The sequence below is a fragment of the Heterodontus francisci genome, chromosome 12 (assembly GCF_036365525.1).
Source record: "Heterodontus francisci isolate sHetFra1 chromosome 12, sHetFra1.hap1, whole genome shotgun sequence".
Classification (NCBI taxonomy): Eukaryota; Metazoa; Chordata; class Chondrichthyes; order Heterodontiformes; family Heterodontidae; genus Heterodontus; species Heterodontus francisci.
The window spans coordinates 48,973,970-48,988,258 of record NC_090382.1 but is presented as its reverse complement, the minus strand read 5'-3'; the positions used below and the strand labels follow the sequence as shown (position 1 = coordinate 48,988,258).

The 14,289-nt window shown below is 40.3% G+C and overlaps 1 protein-coding gene across 1 annotated transcript; it reads left to right on the top strand.

The window, feature by feature from the left end:
* Positions 1-650: 650 nt before the first annotated feature.
* On the top strand, positions 651-12,904 carry LOC137375846 (grpE protein homolog 2, mitochondrial-like). Its single transcript, XM_068043389.1, has 4 exons — positions 651-777; positions 6,746-6,941; positions 10,496-10,577; positions 11,135-12,904. The coding sequence occupies exons 1-4, from the start codon at positions 704-706 to the stop codon at positions 11,500-11,502; spliced, it is 720 nt and encodes a 239-aa protein (XP_067899490.1). The 5' UTR covers positions 651-703; the 3' UTR covers positions 11,503-12,904.
* Positions 12,905-14,289: the final 1,385 nt, after the last annotated feature.

The following is a 14,289-nucleotide window of genomic DNA, read 5'->3' as shown; positions in this document are numbered from 1 at the left end:
ACCAAGGATGAGGTGACCCTATGTAACCCTGGTGGAATCCAAACTGAACATCAGAGAGCAGATTGTTGGTGTTTGAGTGCCGCTTGATAGCACTGTCGATGACCCCTTCCATCACTTTGCCGATGATTGAGAATAGACTGATGGGGTTGTAATTGGCTGGATTTGGATTTGTCCTGCTTTTTGTGCACAGGACATACCTGGGCAATTGTAATAGAGTGGAGAAGGACTCATTAAATGACAAAAGGATGATGCTGCAAGGCAGAATGGGGTGTTAATAGGACAAGTAAAGAAACAAAAGATGGATCTTCCAGTTCCAATAAAAGACCATGTACCTGAAATGTTAACTCTGCTTCTTTTTCCACAGATGCTGCTGAGGGTTTGCAGCATTTTCTATTTTAATTCAGATTCCTTCTGAAGACTTTTGCTTTTAACTGAGGTGATGTGCCAATCAAAGGAGTAACAGGTGGCGGCGCGCAGCGCACGCCGGGGGTTGTAGTCCGCACGGCTAACTTCACAGCGGACTACAACTCCCAGCAGGTGGGGGTAGGGGAAAGGCGAGGCTGGGTGACGGGCACAACGTCTGCGAGCGGGGCCGGCTGCCGGGGGGCGGGGTCAGTTGCTAGGGGCGTGGCGGCTGCCGGTGGGTGTGGAGTCTTTTGCCGGTTATTAATAAGGGGAGCCGGAGGTCGAGTTCAGAGTGAAAATGGCGGCCTATCTATTGGCGGTGCGGTCGAGTTGTAGCAATCCGGTTATCTGGGCATCGTGGAGGAGCTGGAGGTGAGTGAGTGGCCGTTGTTTTGCTTCCTCATTCGCTGTGTCGCTGGTACCGATACTCGGGGATCGCCGGGCCGGCTTCGGTGAGTACCCCCAGTGTGAGCGGTCTCTCACGGATAGCAGCCCCATGGACCAGCTCGCTACCACCGGCCGCCTTCATCACTCTGGATCCTGGCCACCGCCAGGAGGAAACTGGAGTTGTACCGCGGAGCGAGCAGTTGCCCCCGGGGTCTGTTGCTTCCCCGGGCTGGGCCAGGTCAGGTTTGGGTCCGGTTTGTCTTCACTCGAAAAGCCGCCTCCAGCCGGAACATTCAGTCTTCTGGATATTTCTACTGGAGTGATGGAGGGCTTTGTTTATGTAATTACACAACTGCTTGGCGCTAATTGTGGCCGGTCTGTCAATTCACTGAGATTCCGGATTGTGTGGGTTAAAGGCTGTTGTATAGACTCGTGTCTAGTCTGAGTTATATTTGCAGCCGACTGGATGGGTGGGTGTTCGTTTCTGGGAGTCGGGCTGATTCATCATCACTCCCTTGATATCCGGCTGGGATTTAGTCATTGGGTCCCATGGTGACCTTTGCAATGTGGACACACTTGCCCCACAGCCGGAGTGTGGCTTTGGCAGCTGCTGCTGCAGACGTGCTGCTCCTCACGTAGGCGCTTCGGTTTTCCTCTCAGAGCCGGAAACATGAAACCAGTAAATCTTAGGGGAAACTATATTTCCGCGAAATCCAGCCCTGAACTTAAATGTGAGACTCCTTTTGCTGGATCTCGGTGTAACTCAGTTTATTCCCAATAATTTGTCCGCTTTATAAAATGTGCTCCGAAAGCTTGACTAAATTTTAAAGGTTGCCCCTATTTAAAACGATGCCAATGTAACTGGACGAGTTCTCACTTAAAGAAAAACAAAAGGGTGTTCATCTCTTTTTAATCCGAGTGGCGTGGAGAAGAGACAAAAGCCAAGTCTAGCGTACAATAGCTCGGAATTCTCTTTGAATAAGCAGACACATGTTTGCGACTGCGGCTTTCAACGGCAATTCCCGTAGTCTCTGACACTTCTGGGGAAAGTGTAGCAGATCGCGGTGCTGGTGCTTTTGGCACGGGATGGAGGTTCATGATTCTTTAAATATGTTCGCTATTAGAACTTTTGGTTTTCGTTTTAATTTTAAACAGCCCCTTGTGTTTCGGGAACGACCTGATACATTTCAGACATCTTTTTGAAGAGTAATTCTGTTCGGTCGGCAACACTTGCACGGACCTTGATTACTCATTTGCTTTGTCTGGAAAGTGCGTGTTCAGTTTGTTTTGGGACCTTGAAAACAAGATTATACAGTGCAGTACTGTTTGAAGACTGGGCTATTTGAGATTAGGATTATACTTTTTCATATTCTCAGGATAAAGTATACTTTGGAACCCCAACACCATCGGATATTTGAGGGGCAATAAAAAATCTTGTCTCTCCATGTTCTGTGAATCGTGGGGGGTGTGGTCGTTGGGGTAGCTGCTCAGCCATAAACTAATTGAATGGCAGAGTAGGCTCCAGGGCCATATGCCCTAGATCTGCTATTTCTTGGGTCACACCAATAAGCTGCATTATTTGCCCTGAGTTTTTGGCTGTTTATAATTATCATCCCTCTGTACTTGTGATAGCAACTTGGGGGTCCTCGATGCTTCCTGTCCTGAAGGGAACGCCCAGTTGCAATTTCCAATAGTTTATCGAAGTGCTTGTTCTACATACATAGATGTGGATGATCATTAATGTGGCTGTTGGATATTTTTTGTTTGGAAATATTGTAGTTGAGCCTGACCTAGTCCATTGAAGTATGCATGCTTCTTTTGTGCAAGGGTTAGAGGTAGGTAAGTTGCGGACTGCAAGGCATTCTGCTTTGCTGCCTTCCCCACCCCCACCCCTGACACTGATGCCAATTGTAACTAATTCAGCTGAAGCTGACAAGTTAAGATGAATTTATTGAACAGCTTCTACTTGTATCTACTCTTAGCATAACAAAAAAGTGCTTCACGAAAGAGTTGTAAAGCAAAACTTGACAATGAGCCAGGTAAGGAGATAATAGGGCAGATGGTCAAAAGCTTGACCAGAGTTTTAAGTAGCATCTTAAAGGAGGAAAAAGAGATTTGAGGAGGGAATTCCAGCTTTGGTAACTGAAGGCAGGGCCACCAATGGTGGATGATTATAATTGGATGCTCAAGAGGCCACAGTTAGAGCACCACTATATTGGACAGTTGTGGGGCCAAGGGAGATCAGAGATGGAGAGGGGCAAGGTCATGGACGGACTTAAGCGGGTGAGAATTTTAAAATTGAGGCATTGCTTAATGGGAAACCATTGTAGGTTGGTGAACACAGATGGTGGTGGATGTATGGGACTTGATGTGAGTAAGGACATGGGCAGCATCTTGGGATCACATGTGGCACCAAGATTGTGAATGGCCTGGTTCAGCATCACAGTTGCCAGGGAGAGGGAACTGAGTCTGTAGTAGGGACCAAAGACATTGCAATACAAACCAGGAACCAAATCTGACCTGGGTCTTTAAAATTTGCTGTTGTGGCTGTTCATTGAGCCATCAGGGAGCATAATACAATTCTGCTAATGCATTCGGTAACTTCGCAGGCAATGGATGACACAGACATACATACACACAGTTGTAACCTGAGGACATCTTGAAGCACTTCACTGCCAATTAATTACTTTTGATGTGCAGTTTTATGGTAACATGGAAGTGGCATCCTACAATTAGCAAATTAGAGCATTTAATCTTTCTTTTTGGCATTGATTTAAGAGCAAAATGTTGGCCAAGATCACTGGGACCACTCTTTTCTGACTGCTCTTTTCTCTTTGGTGCCTTGGGATCTTTTGCAACTACCTAGACAGACAAATTGGGCCTTGATTTGATGTTTCCTCTTAAAAAGAAACTAGCTTCAGCCATGCAGCCTTCCATCACTATTGCACTGTAGTCATTCGGGATTAGATTGTGTGCTCAAATCTGGCTTCCAAGACAAGGTACTACCAAGCTGATATGCGCACATGCAGTTGGGAAGACGAAGCTAATTTGACTTTTTCCCCTTGCTGAGATCACCTAACTTAATTTCACCTTTATTACATAGAACTTTCCTAGTCTGTAATGTATCTATTCACCAGATAAACATGTACAGCTGTCAGTGTACTCCTGTGTTAGGTAAACCTATCTGATTGTCAGACTGCCAGGATGTGCATTTGGCACTGATTTTATAGTGCACAAAAAGTCCCGGGAGTGCTATTTGAGTTACAGCTCTCAAAATCTAGCTTTTTTTAATGCCTTATAAGGTATCTGGTGTAGAATTACAGGGAGGCAGACATAATGTTTGTACTCTTTTGCACGTACTGTTAATGGCTTTAAAATTCACAGCTGGCAGATGAGAAATCTTAAACTGTTGGAATTTCTCAACATGAACCTTAAATGTTGGGTATCCCAGACTAATTTGGTTGTAATTGCTTTTTAGGTGTGAACATTAATTGCCTTCATATTCTGCTCTTAAAGGTTTTTCTGCACTCTGAGTATCCATTGCACCTTTACTCCTGTTCTAAAATGTCGTTTTTCAGAATTGTGTCTAGCATTTTGGTATATGCTGTCTGTCCTGTCTCTCGCTTTTTCTCCTCCTCCCCCCCCCCCCCCCCCCCCCACACAGTCATCCACACTAATACCAGCAGGAGGGTGATGGGAACCCCGCAGGAGTAGCATAAATAGCTTATAATTATTTTACGGTGGGGAATCAGAAGATTTCCACACACACACTACTAGAACTGATTGCTGTAACATGTTGAGTGTTATGATTGACTATACTAGAGTAAGTTCAGGGTGTTGGATTATATCTGGAAATCAAAGGCAGTTTTAAATGAAAGATTCATGCAGGATTGTAAATTTTCCTTGTTTACTGGCTGCTGTGCTTATACATTCACTACTGAGTAAAGAATGAGATGCGGCAAATGAATCAGTGAAGCTGCAGCTGTCTTAAGGCATTCAGCAATCCTGAAATTATCCTAATGCTCTTTTTTAAGGATTCATTAGTTAAACTGATCAGTAGACAATACTATTGTACTCTGGTGTCCCTGAAGTATAGAGGCTTCTTTCAATGTTAAGGAGTTTGAGGGGAACAGATGGACTGCTGGAAAATATGGAAGTGTTTTTAAAATAACTCCCTCCTTTCCCTTGCCCAACTGCATGGTATTGTAGGAATGGTGGGGGTCTAAAGGATATTGGTTTCCTATGGTGTGTTTCCTACTAAGGGCAAAGGAGTTAATTCAGTACTTCAAACACTTTATAGCTACACTTTGGCTCTCTTGTATTTAAAGCAAAAGAGATGAACTTTGTCCAAAGTGAAACAAGAGTATAGTTCAGAAGTGACAGCTCTTTTAAATAAAAATCCTCCTTGATGGGATCAGCCACTCACATTCTCAGTAATATCGATTTTTTTTGTTTCTTTTTAAATTGTGTTCTCCAGTAGCAAAAACCTGGTGTTCCATTAAGTGAAACTTCTGGGCTCAACTTTTCAATTTATGTGAAATCTGTTGTGTATTAGCTGAACATGAGGGAAAGAAATACTTTCATTTATGTAGTGCTTTTCATATATTCTCAGGCTTGACACATAATCTAGACTGACTCTTTGGTCCAGTACTAAGGAGGGGGGAGGGGAAGAGAAGAGTGGGTAGTGGTGGGAGAAACGAGTGGTGCTGTCTTGTGGATGAGACGTTAAATCATTGTTTGCCTCATCTGCCTGCTCAAGTGGATGCAATGTCATGATGCTATTTGAAGAAAAGCAGTGTGGAGTTGGTGTCCTTGCCAACATTCCTCCAAAAAATAGATTAACTGGTTGCTTTGGGAGGAAAGGGAGGTGCCAATGGTGGTGGGGGGGGGTTGATAGTGTGAATTGCGCCATGCTGGGAGTGGGTAGGCTCTTGGACAAAAGCAGGCTGTTTTGTTTTCCTATATTTTTTGTGTGTACACTTAAAAAGCAATTAATTGGTTATAAAGCACTTGGGGGTATGATGAGGATGTGAAAGATGCATGTTCTTTATTCTTTCTGATGTGTGGGGGAAATCTTCACCTAATCTCCATCCATAGACATTAGTCAGTCAGTAATTTTGCCCTTCCTAACTTGGATTTGTTTGTAGTAAACTGCAGCAGGTCTACCACTTCCCCAGTTAACTTAGAGCTGGGATGAAACCTGGGTCTGTCTTGGTTTGTATAATCCCGCTACTGACTGAAGAGAAAATACTTCCATTTATAAAGTCCTTTTCATGACCACCAGTCATCTCAAAGTGCTTTACAGACAATGAAGTACTTTTGAAGTGTAATCACTATTGTAATGTAGGAAATGCAACAGCCAATTTGCACACAGCAAACGCACTCAAACAGCATTGGAATAATGACCAGATAGTCTGTTTGTGATGTTGATTTGAAGGATAAATACTGGCTAGGACACTGGTGATAACTCTCTTGCTCTAACTCGATACAGTGCCATGGGATCTTTTGCATCCACCCAAGCAAGCAGATGGGGCCTTGGTTTAACATCTCATCCAAAAGACGGCACTCTGATTTTTGTACTCAAACCCTGGAGTGGGAGTTGAATCCAGAACCTTGTGATTCAAAGGCAAGAGTGCTACCAACTGAGCCATGGTCAACTGTGTGTATTCAGTGATTAGTGCTTCAATATATACTGCTCATTTTTTTGTGAAATTGAATTTGTGTAAACACCATTTTAGCTCACTTTTTCACATTTAATTAAATTTGACTATTGTTAGTTTAGAACACTGGTCTGTTAATATGTAATACACCGAACAAGCCAGAGTTGGGCAATAAACTGGCAGTTGTACTATAGGCTGCATGGTTAAACAATATAAGAATTTTGTTAAGGACAGGATCTACAAGTACAAGTTATTTCTTTGTTATTAAATGGCTTAATATGTTTGAATTCTAGGGGTTTCTTGACTCTCTGTGGAACTCCTATCCAACACAAGACTGAAGAAAATCCAGGTTCAGCGGATTCTGTGAAGATTCACAAGCATACTGCTGAAAATGCAATGCCACACAAGATGACTTCTAGTCCATGTGCTAATCAAAAAATGCTGCAACTCAAAATGAATGAGTTAGTTAAAGAACATCAGATCCTGCAGGCAAGTCTCTCGTAGATAGTGATTGTGACCAAAGTAGAATCTGCAGCCAAGCCTCTATTTGCTACCATGTTTGTCACCTGTGTGCACACTCTTTCAGTAGTGCTTAGAAGTTGCTTACCTAGTGGAAATTGTGGGGCTCAACAGTATCCTTTTCTGGGAGCAATTATTTGTTAAGGAAGTGTTTTTCAATAGGTGCATCTCTAGTAAACCTTAAGTGCCGCACTCTAAATTTGCTTACCCACTATATTTTGTAGCACTTAAGTTTAGCTCTCTTTATTTTAGCCTAACAAGTAAATTGTTTGTATATATAATTAATATAAAGGCCTAGATTTTGAGTTGTAATGGTGATAAAATTGTCAATGTCACCATCATTACAGCTGTGAAATTGACAGCAACTTCTGGTATCTGCACACGTATGGTTAAACATAGAAATCCAGAGGTTGCCATTAACATTTCCTGCTCCTACAAAGTGTGCCGTTGAAGTCCTTGCAGGTAGAAGTCTTAGAAATCACATGATTTGTTGTGAAGTTCCACTTTTTGTGCTTAGTTGGACTGTAAAAACCCTTTGGAAAAAGTTGCACCTTTTGCTGAGTGAGGTGGAACTGGGTTTTTATCTTTGGAACTCCATTAAAAGTTTTTTGATATTTCATCTTTTACCTTAATCCCATATGTATGTACCAATCTTTATTTCACTCTCTGTAAAATTATTAAAAAGTGAAGGATAATTGCTTTCCTAGATGACCTTACTGTTGCTGGATGCCAGAGATCCCCTTTAGCTGACACTGGAATGAAATTATCAGGAAAGGTGAAACTTGTGCCGTAGATTGCTAGATCTTGAAGAAAGCTGCCTGCAAAGGTCAGTGGTGAATACAGTCACTTAGCCACTGACTGCAAAGATCCTGATCCATATCTTTTAAAGTGTATAACGTTAAAGAATGTTTAAGTACTGCTTGTATAAACTTCCACTGGTCTTAAATGATACAACAATTAATAGTTGAATCTTTTAAATTCAATAAAAATCAATGCTGGCAATGGAACATTTTTCCCTTCTACCCAGTGTCAGGATTAAGCACTCCCACAGATGTTCTTGTCAGGGATACAAACCGAGCCCTATGGTCTTCTAGAATGATGGAAGTCCTTATATCAAAAACCCATTCCCTGCCTGAGTGACATTTACTTTTTGGCCAAAAGAAACTGACCCAACAAATTGGCCGATGGTGATCACTATCTTGCCAATAAGATTGCTCAAAATCTTGCCTATTTTTGTTGCTATAGATTTTGATGCACCTTTATTGGCATTCAAATGTCACAAATTCTGACCTCTATCTCAATTTATCTTCAAGGAATTGAAATGTAAAATTAATTTGAAAAATCATGTATGTAACCAGTTTACTATTGGCTCCCAAATGTGGAAAATGTAGGTGGTTTCTAACACTGGTGTGAACAAATGTTAAATCCTGTATCATACATCATTCTGGCTATTATGTATGACTGCCAGTTTAGTGCCTAACTGTAGTAGTCAGTTTGCAGCATGGACTTGTCTACTTGTAACTGCTGGGTTGACATCTGGGAAGAATGGGGGGGCTTGTGGGAAGAGTTGCCTCTAAAACCAAAGACAATTCCAGTATAGATCATCTAGGCAGTAACTGACAATCGTGCTGAGGATGCAAGATGCAGGAATTTATAAAATTTTAGTGTTTTCACACATTACTGGGCAACAGTTTCTTCGAGCAAGTCTGGAAAATGGTAAAGTCGTTGCTTTTGTCCATGCCATTCTCAAAACCGATCCTGAGAGAAATAGAAAAAATGCTGTGTGTAATTTAAATAAGCTGTCCGAGTAGAGGTCAGCCCACTAGTAAAGTAAAAGTAAGCAGTGTATTGGAAAGCTAGTCTAAAATGCAGCACCCAATAACTGTCCGTCATCCACTCTCTCTCTTTTTGAGCCTAATAGATATTTGCAGGATGGATAATAAATGCTGGCCTAGCCAGTGATGTCCGTATCCTGTGAATGATTTAAAAAAAAAAAAAAATTGGTGGCTAGGAGGGAACCGGTCACCATTACCACAGAAACTGAATTGCGTTGAATCCCTGGGCTGCTTTTGGATGGTGCCGTGTTTAATTTGATCAGACATATGCATGCTAGCAGCCAAGGAGTTTGTCTGATAGTAGCATTGAATACAGTTAGCCAAAAAGTTTGCTTTAAAGCAAACATTTCAACGATCATTCATTTTTGGCCAAAAGAAACTGACCCAACAAATTGGCTAATGGTAATCATATCTTGCCAATAAGATTACTCAATCTTGCCTATTTTTGTTGCTATAGATTTTGATGCACCTTTATTGGCATTCAGTTGTCACAAATTCTGACCTGTGTGTCAAAATTTATCTTCAAGGAATTGAAATATAAAATTAGTTTGGAAAATCATGTATGGAACCAACTTACTATTGGCTCCCAAATATGGAAAATGTAGGTGGTTTTTAACACTGGTGTGAACAAATGTTGTTAGTGATTTTAAGTGTGCTGTATTATAACCTTCATTCTAATAATTGTATTCCTGAAGCCAAATTTTTAGGCCTGTATGGAACATCGGAAGCTTGGATTCTGCACCGGACCATCGGAATGCTTATTGCAGGTGACTTGCCGCATCAAGGTGGATGAGCGATTGTTGTGAAAAGGAGTTGCAGGGGCTCTGATTCTTGAAGTTGAAGGTGTGTTGTCAGGAGTTTGTTGAGAACAAGCTCTTGATTGTAAACAAAGCAAGCCAACTTCATGTGAAAAATGGTGGCAAACTGGGAATTGGTTGCAATTTTTTTATATGCTACTGAAAAATTAAGTTGACCTTTAAATGAGTAGCTTGTATACTAAGCATAAGTTTGTCAAATGTTAAACTTTTTATTTTGCAAATTTCCCCTAATTTTCTCTTGCATGCAAATTCTGCTCTATGCATATTTAGATGCTGGCCAACCTCCATCTCTCCCAAGTGGCCATTTGCCATGCCTGAGCCTAGACATTGAATGTTAGCATGCTGTTTAACTGCGGAGGCTATGATGGTCAGATCCAATGCTGCACTCGCTTCACTTTCAGCAGGAAGCTGCTGGATCAAGAGCAGGTACCCTGGCTAGCTTTTCCCTCCCTAGCCCAGGATGCAAAAACCACATATTTGCCCTGACGCTAGCTGTGATCAGCACAGGCAAAGAATTGGAACGACAGACTTTTTTGGTTCTGTTGTTCATCTGCTCACTGGTCATTTGATGGTTCATTGGATTTCTTTAGCAGCAAAGTGATTTTTACCTTTTTTTGTTTGGAGAATAATTATGCATTCACTTCCAATTTATTATTGTCCTTTTACACTGAATTAATAGCAGTATTTTAAAAAGATGCTCTAAACAATTTCATAAACTATAGGATGTTATGGGCTTCGCACAACCAGTCTCTAGGTAAAGTATAATCATGTGGAATCCAATCTATATGCAGTATCCTCATGTGAAGATCCTTCTGTTTTCTTTCCAAAGATATCTTAATTGTATTTCTTCTCCTGTTTGATTTTTTTGTAGGAGAACTATCAGAAAATGGTAGCCCGTGTTGAAGATGGCAATAGAAGAATCAGAAAGTGTGTTGAAGATGCCAGATTATATGGTGAGCAGTTTTTCTAGTGTAAGTGGATACAGAGATGGACAATGCATAAAGTGGCTACATCATGCAAAAGAATGGCTCAAACCTGATTTGAATTTTTATTCAATTTCAATTGATATCTGAAGTCTTCAATTGTATCATAGTTAACAACAAACAAGCTTTTTAAAAAAAAAAAAATTGCTGTTCATCTTTATTGCTAAATAACCATCTAGGGCAGTACTAGCTGCAAAGTCTTGATTCTTGGTTTCTATCTCTATCATCAGGTAATTTCAGCTGCAGTTGTGTTAAATGATCTGTCAACTCCTTGTTCATATATAAATTAGATTAGTGTACTTTTGAGCTTCTAAATATCAAGGTTATATTCTTGGATGTCTTTTAACTCTTGCTTTAGCCCTGCAATTGGATTTGATGCATAATTTTTGAGTCGCGTTGGAAATCTTTGTGTTGATCTAATTACTAATTCTGACAAGTCAGACACAGCATCTCGGGGAATTTGATCATGACATGTTCATTCAGCATTTCAAATACATGTTTGATAAAAGCTTTTTTTTGTCGCCTAGGTATTCATAGTTTTTGTAAAGATGTCCTAGCAGTGGCTGATATCCTAGAGAAGACCACACAGAATGTAATGGAGGAGGACCTTGCTAATTCCAATATAACTTTTAAGAACCTGCATGAAGGACTATGCTTGATTGATCAAAAACTGTGCAAAATATTTGCCAAGCATGGGTTGGAGAAAATGAACTCCATTGGTCTCCAGTACAATTCTGCTGAACATGAAATTGTTTTGCGTGTTCCATCTGTGGATGCATTACCTGGTACTGTGGTAAAAATAGTGCAAGAAGGATATAAACTTCATGGCAGGATTTTAAGAACTGCGCAAGTTGGGCTGGCCATTGAGGCCCAACCACATTTTAAGGAAAGGTAGAACTGGATATTGACAAATGACTCAATGTGGTTTATGATCATTAAGTTGGTAATTTAAGAAAACTTTTGTATTTTTAACTATCCTATACGTTCTTTTCATTATGGTTAGTTATACTATTTTAAGCATTAAAATGGCTGCTAAGATTTCAACTTGCTGGAAGGGGAAGAACTGTGAAATGTCAAGTTTTATATAGTAAAGTGCTTTCATACAGAGGTAGTTAGTGCACTTTCACACATGCAAGGAAAACTATTGAAGATGATATGATTCCTATTGTACTGAAAGCTCAAAAGGAGACAAATCTGTCTTGCCTTACACTGCCAAAGACCTGCTGTCTCTATCTGAGTATAATGAGTAGTGAAGAAAAATTGAGATGGGCGCTCCTCTGGCTCAGTTAGTATTTGTGCCATTAAAAGTTTATGGCCTATGCTGAGATAACTGCATAGGGTTGCCCCATGGGAAAAGTGAGAAATTGCTAGAATTCCCACTCTTACAGTTCTTGTGTGGGTCATGGTTGGGGACCGGATTGAGCTTAACAGTAACAGTTGGGCGGTTCCACCATATGGGCATTATATTCAAGGCTCATCATTGAATAATCAATTGAGAACCATACTGGAGAATCTCTATGGAACCATAGCCCAATGATGGAAAATAGTAAAAAGAAAAGTAGAAAGGGCACTGAGAAATGTTGCTAAGGATTACAAAGAATCATTTGGTGGTCTTCAAGAGCTGTTACTTGATTAGTTTGTTGCTGGAGAATTTCGCATGAAATGCGCAAGAGAATTTTTTATTTTCGTTGAGCAGATTTTAATGAAGTAAAGGTTATTGTTAAACCTATTCATGCAACACTTTCATCCATAATCTGTTGGCTTCCTGTGCTCTTGGTCTTAACTGGAGCAGTTCGTTCAAGAACTGGTAAAGTGAACCTTGTACATAGCATCATGTCACCTTTTGAGGAAGTGTTAGACCTAGTTGACTAGTTTTGCAAATACTTCACTGGAAGATTTTTTGAAATTGGTTTGTACAGGACTATACTGTAATTTCATGCAAAATTGTTTCTGTTCAATGGACAAAATAGTCTGTTACAGTATCCCACTGTAAAAGGTATTTATAACATACCATGACATGCAAGATTTTATTTTTTGTAATCTAATTAGTCCAGGTATGCTAGTGAAAATTGTAATATATTTGCTATTTGTTAATCTTGTGCAGACTAAAAATCTGTCTTTAAAGTGCCAAACCTGTTTTATATTGAGTCAGTAAATGTGTATCATTGTAAATGAATGGAAGAGCTAATAAAGCAGTTTAAAAAAAAAAAAAAATTGACCAGAAAATGTTACTTAGAATAAACAATTGTAAAAGTTTAACTCAAATGAAACTTGCAGAAATAAACTTTATAGCCTTTTTTGGTTGTGGTGGGAGAGGGTTTTTATTCTGAAGACTTGTGCTACCTTTTGGATATGTTTTTACTTTTTTTGTTGAGCAAAAAAAAAAGCCGAAAAATTATTGCTGTTGCACTCACTTTTTCAGTTCCCATTAGGATGCAAAGTTAAGTTCATATTTCGGCCTATGCTTGCTTATTTTATGGTGGTAACTGTTCCCTTTTGATCCAGTTCTTTTCTGAAAGCTGCAACCAAGCTGCCATTCAGGGCACCAGAAGCCAGTTTCTTCTGCAAATTAAGAGCAAAACTTGATGCATATAATTCAAGGTGCTGTTGTATTTAAAAATACCACTATATTAATGATTTGACTTTAATCTTTCCATTTAACTGTAGGTTTGATCAAACAATCTCATTTAGTAAAGATTTATCTTGCAATCAAAAAATTTGATAACTTTTCATATGTACTCACAAGGCTCCTTTGACTATTTAAAAGCTTAGGACTTATGTCCTGAGCACTTATTTTACCAATTATGACTCAACTTGGTTTTTGTCCCACCCTATTTATATGTATTGTGTGGTTAAAATTTCCTTCTGGAATGTGACAATTGTAACTCCCTTTTAAGAAGGGAGATAAATCATGCTATGGAAGCTATCTAGGTAGCAGGGAAAATCCTGACATGCATTCTTCTGAATCACCTACTTCCTGTGGCTGAGGAAATCCTCTGTGTGGCTTTAGACCTTCCAGAGGAACCTCCAACATGTTCTTTGCCTGACAAATCCAGGAAAAATGTCAAGAACACTCAGGACTATTGGATTCATCGACCTGACCAAAGCATTTGGCTCAGTAAATCACAAGGCTCTGGCTTGTGCTCCAAATGTCCAAGAAACTTCACTGTCCTGCAATTGGACATCAGTGGGACATCTAAAACAGATGCCTTCAAAATCCGGACTAGGGTCAAGCAAGGCCATACTATTTTGCAACCTACCCAACGGTGGCTATTCACCTCATGAAAGATCAGTTGCTCTCTAATGAATGTTAAATACTGCCTAGATGGAAAACTCTTTAACCTCAGTGCCAAAACTAAACTGACCACCATAGACATACATCATCTATAATTTACAGATGATTTCAGGGGTGTTGCCCACTCCACCAGATTTGCCACTCACTATCTGTTTAATTCTGCATACAAGAGACTTAGCCTGTTCTTAAATGTTGCTGAAACAAAACTCGTCAGCCACATATTCCACCTCCCATATATGTTGGAGGAGAGACTTTAATATGTTGAGCACGTCCCATACCTTGGCAGCTACCATTGACGAGGAGATCCAAAGCCAGCTCTGCCTTCTACAAACTATGGCAGTGAATGTTTGACAACACAAACCTCCATAAGTCAACAAAAGTCCTAGT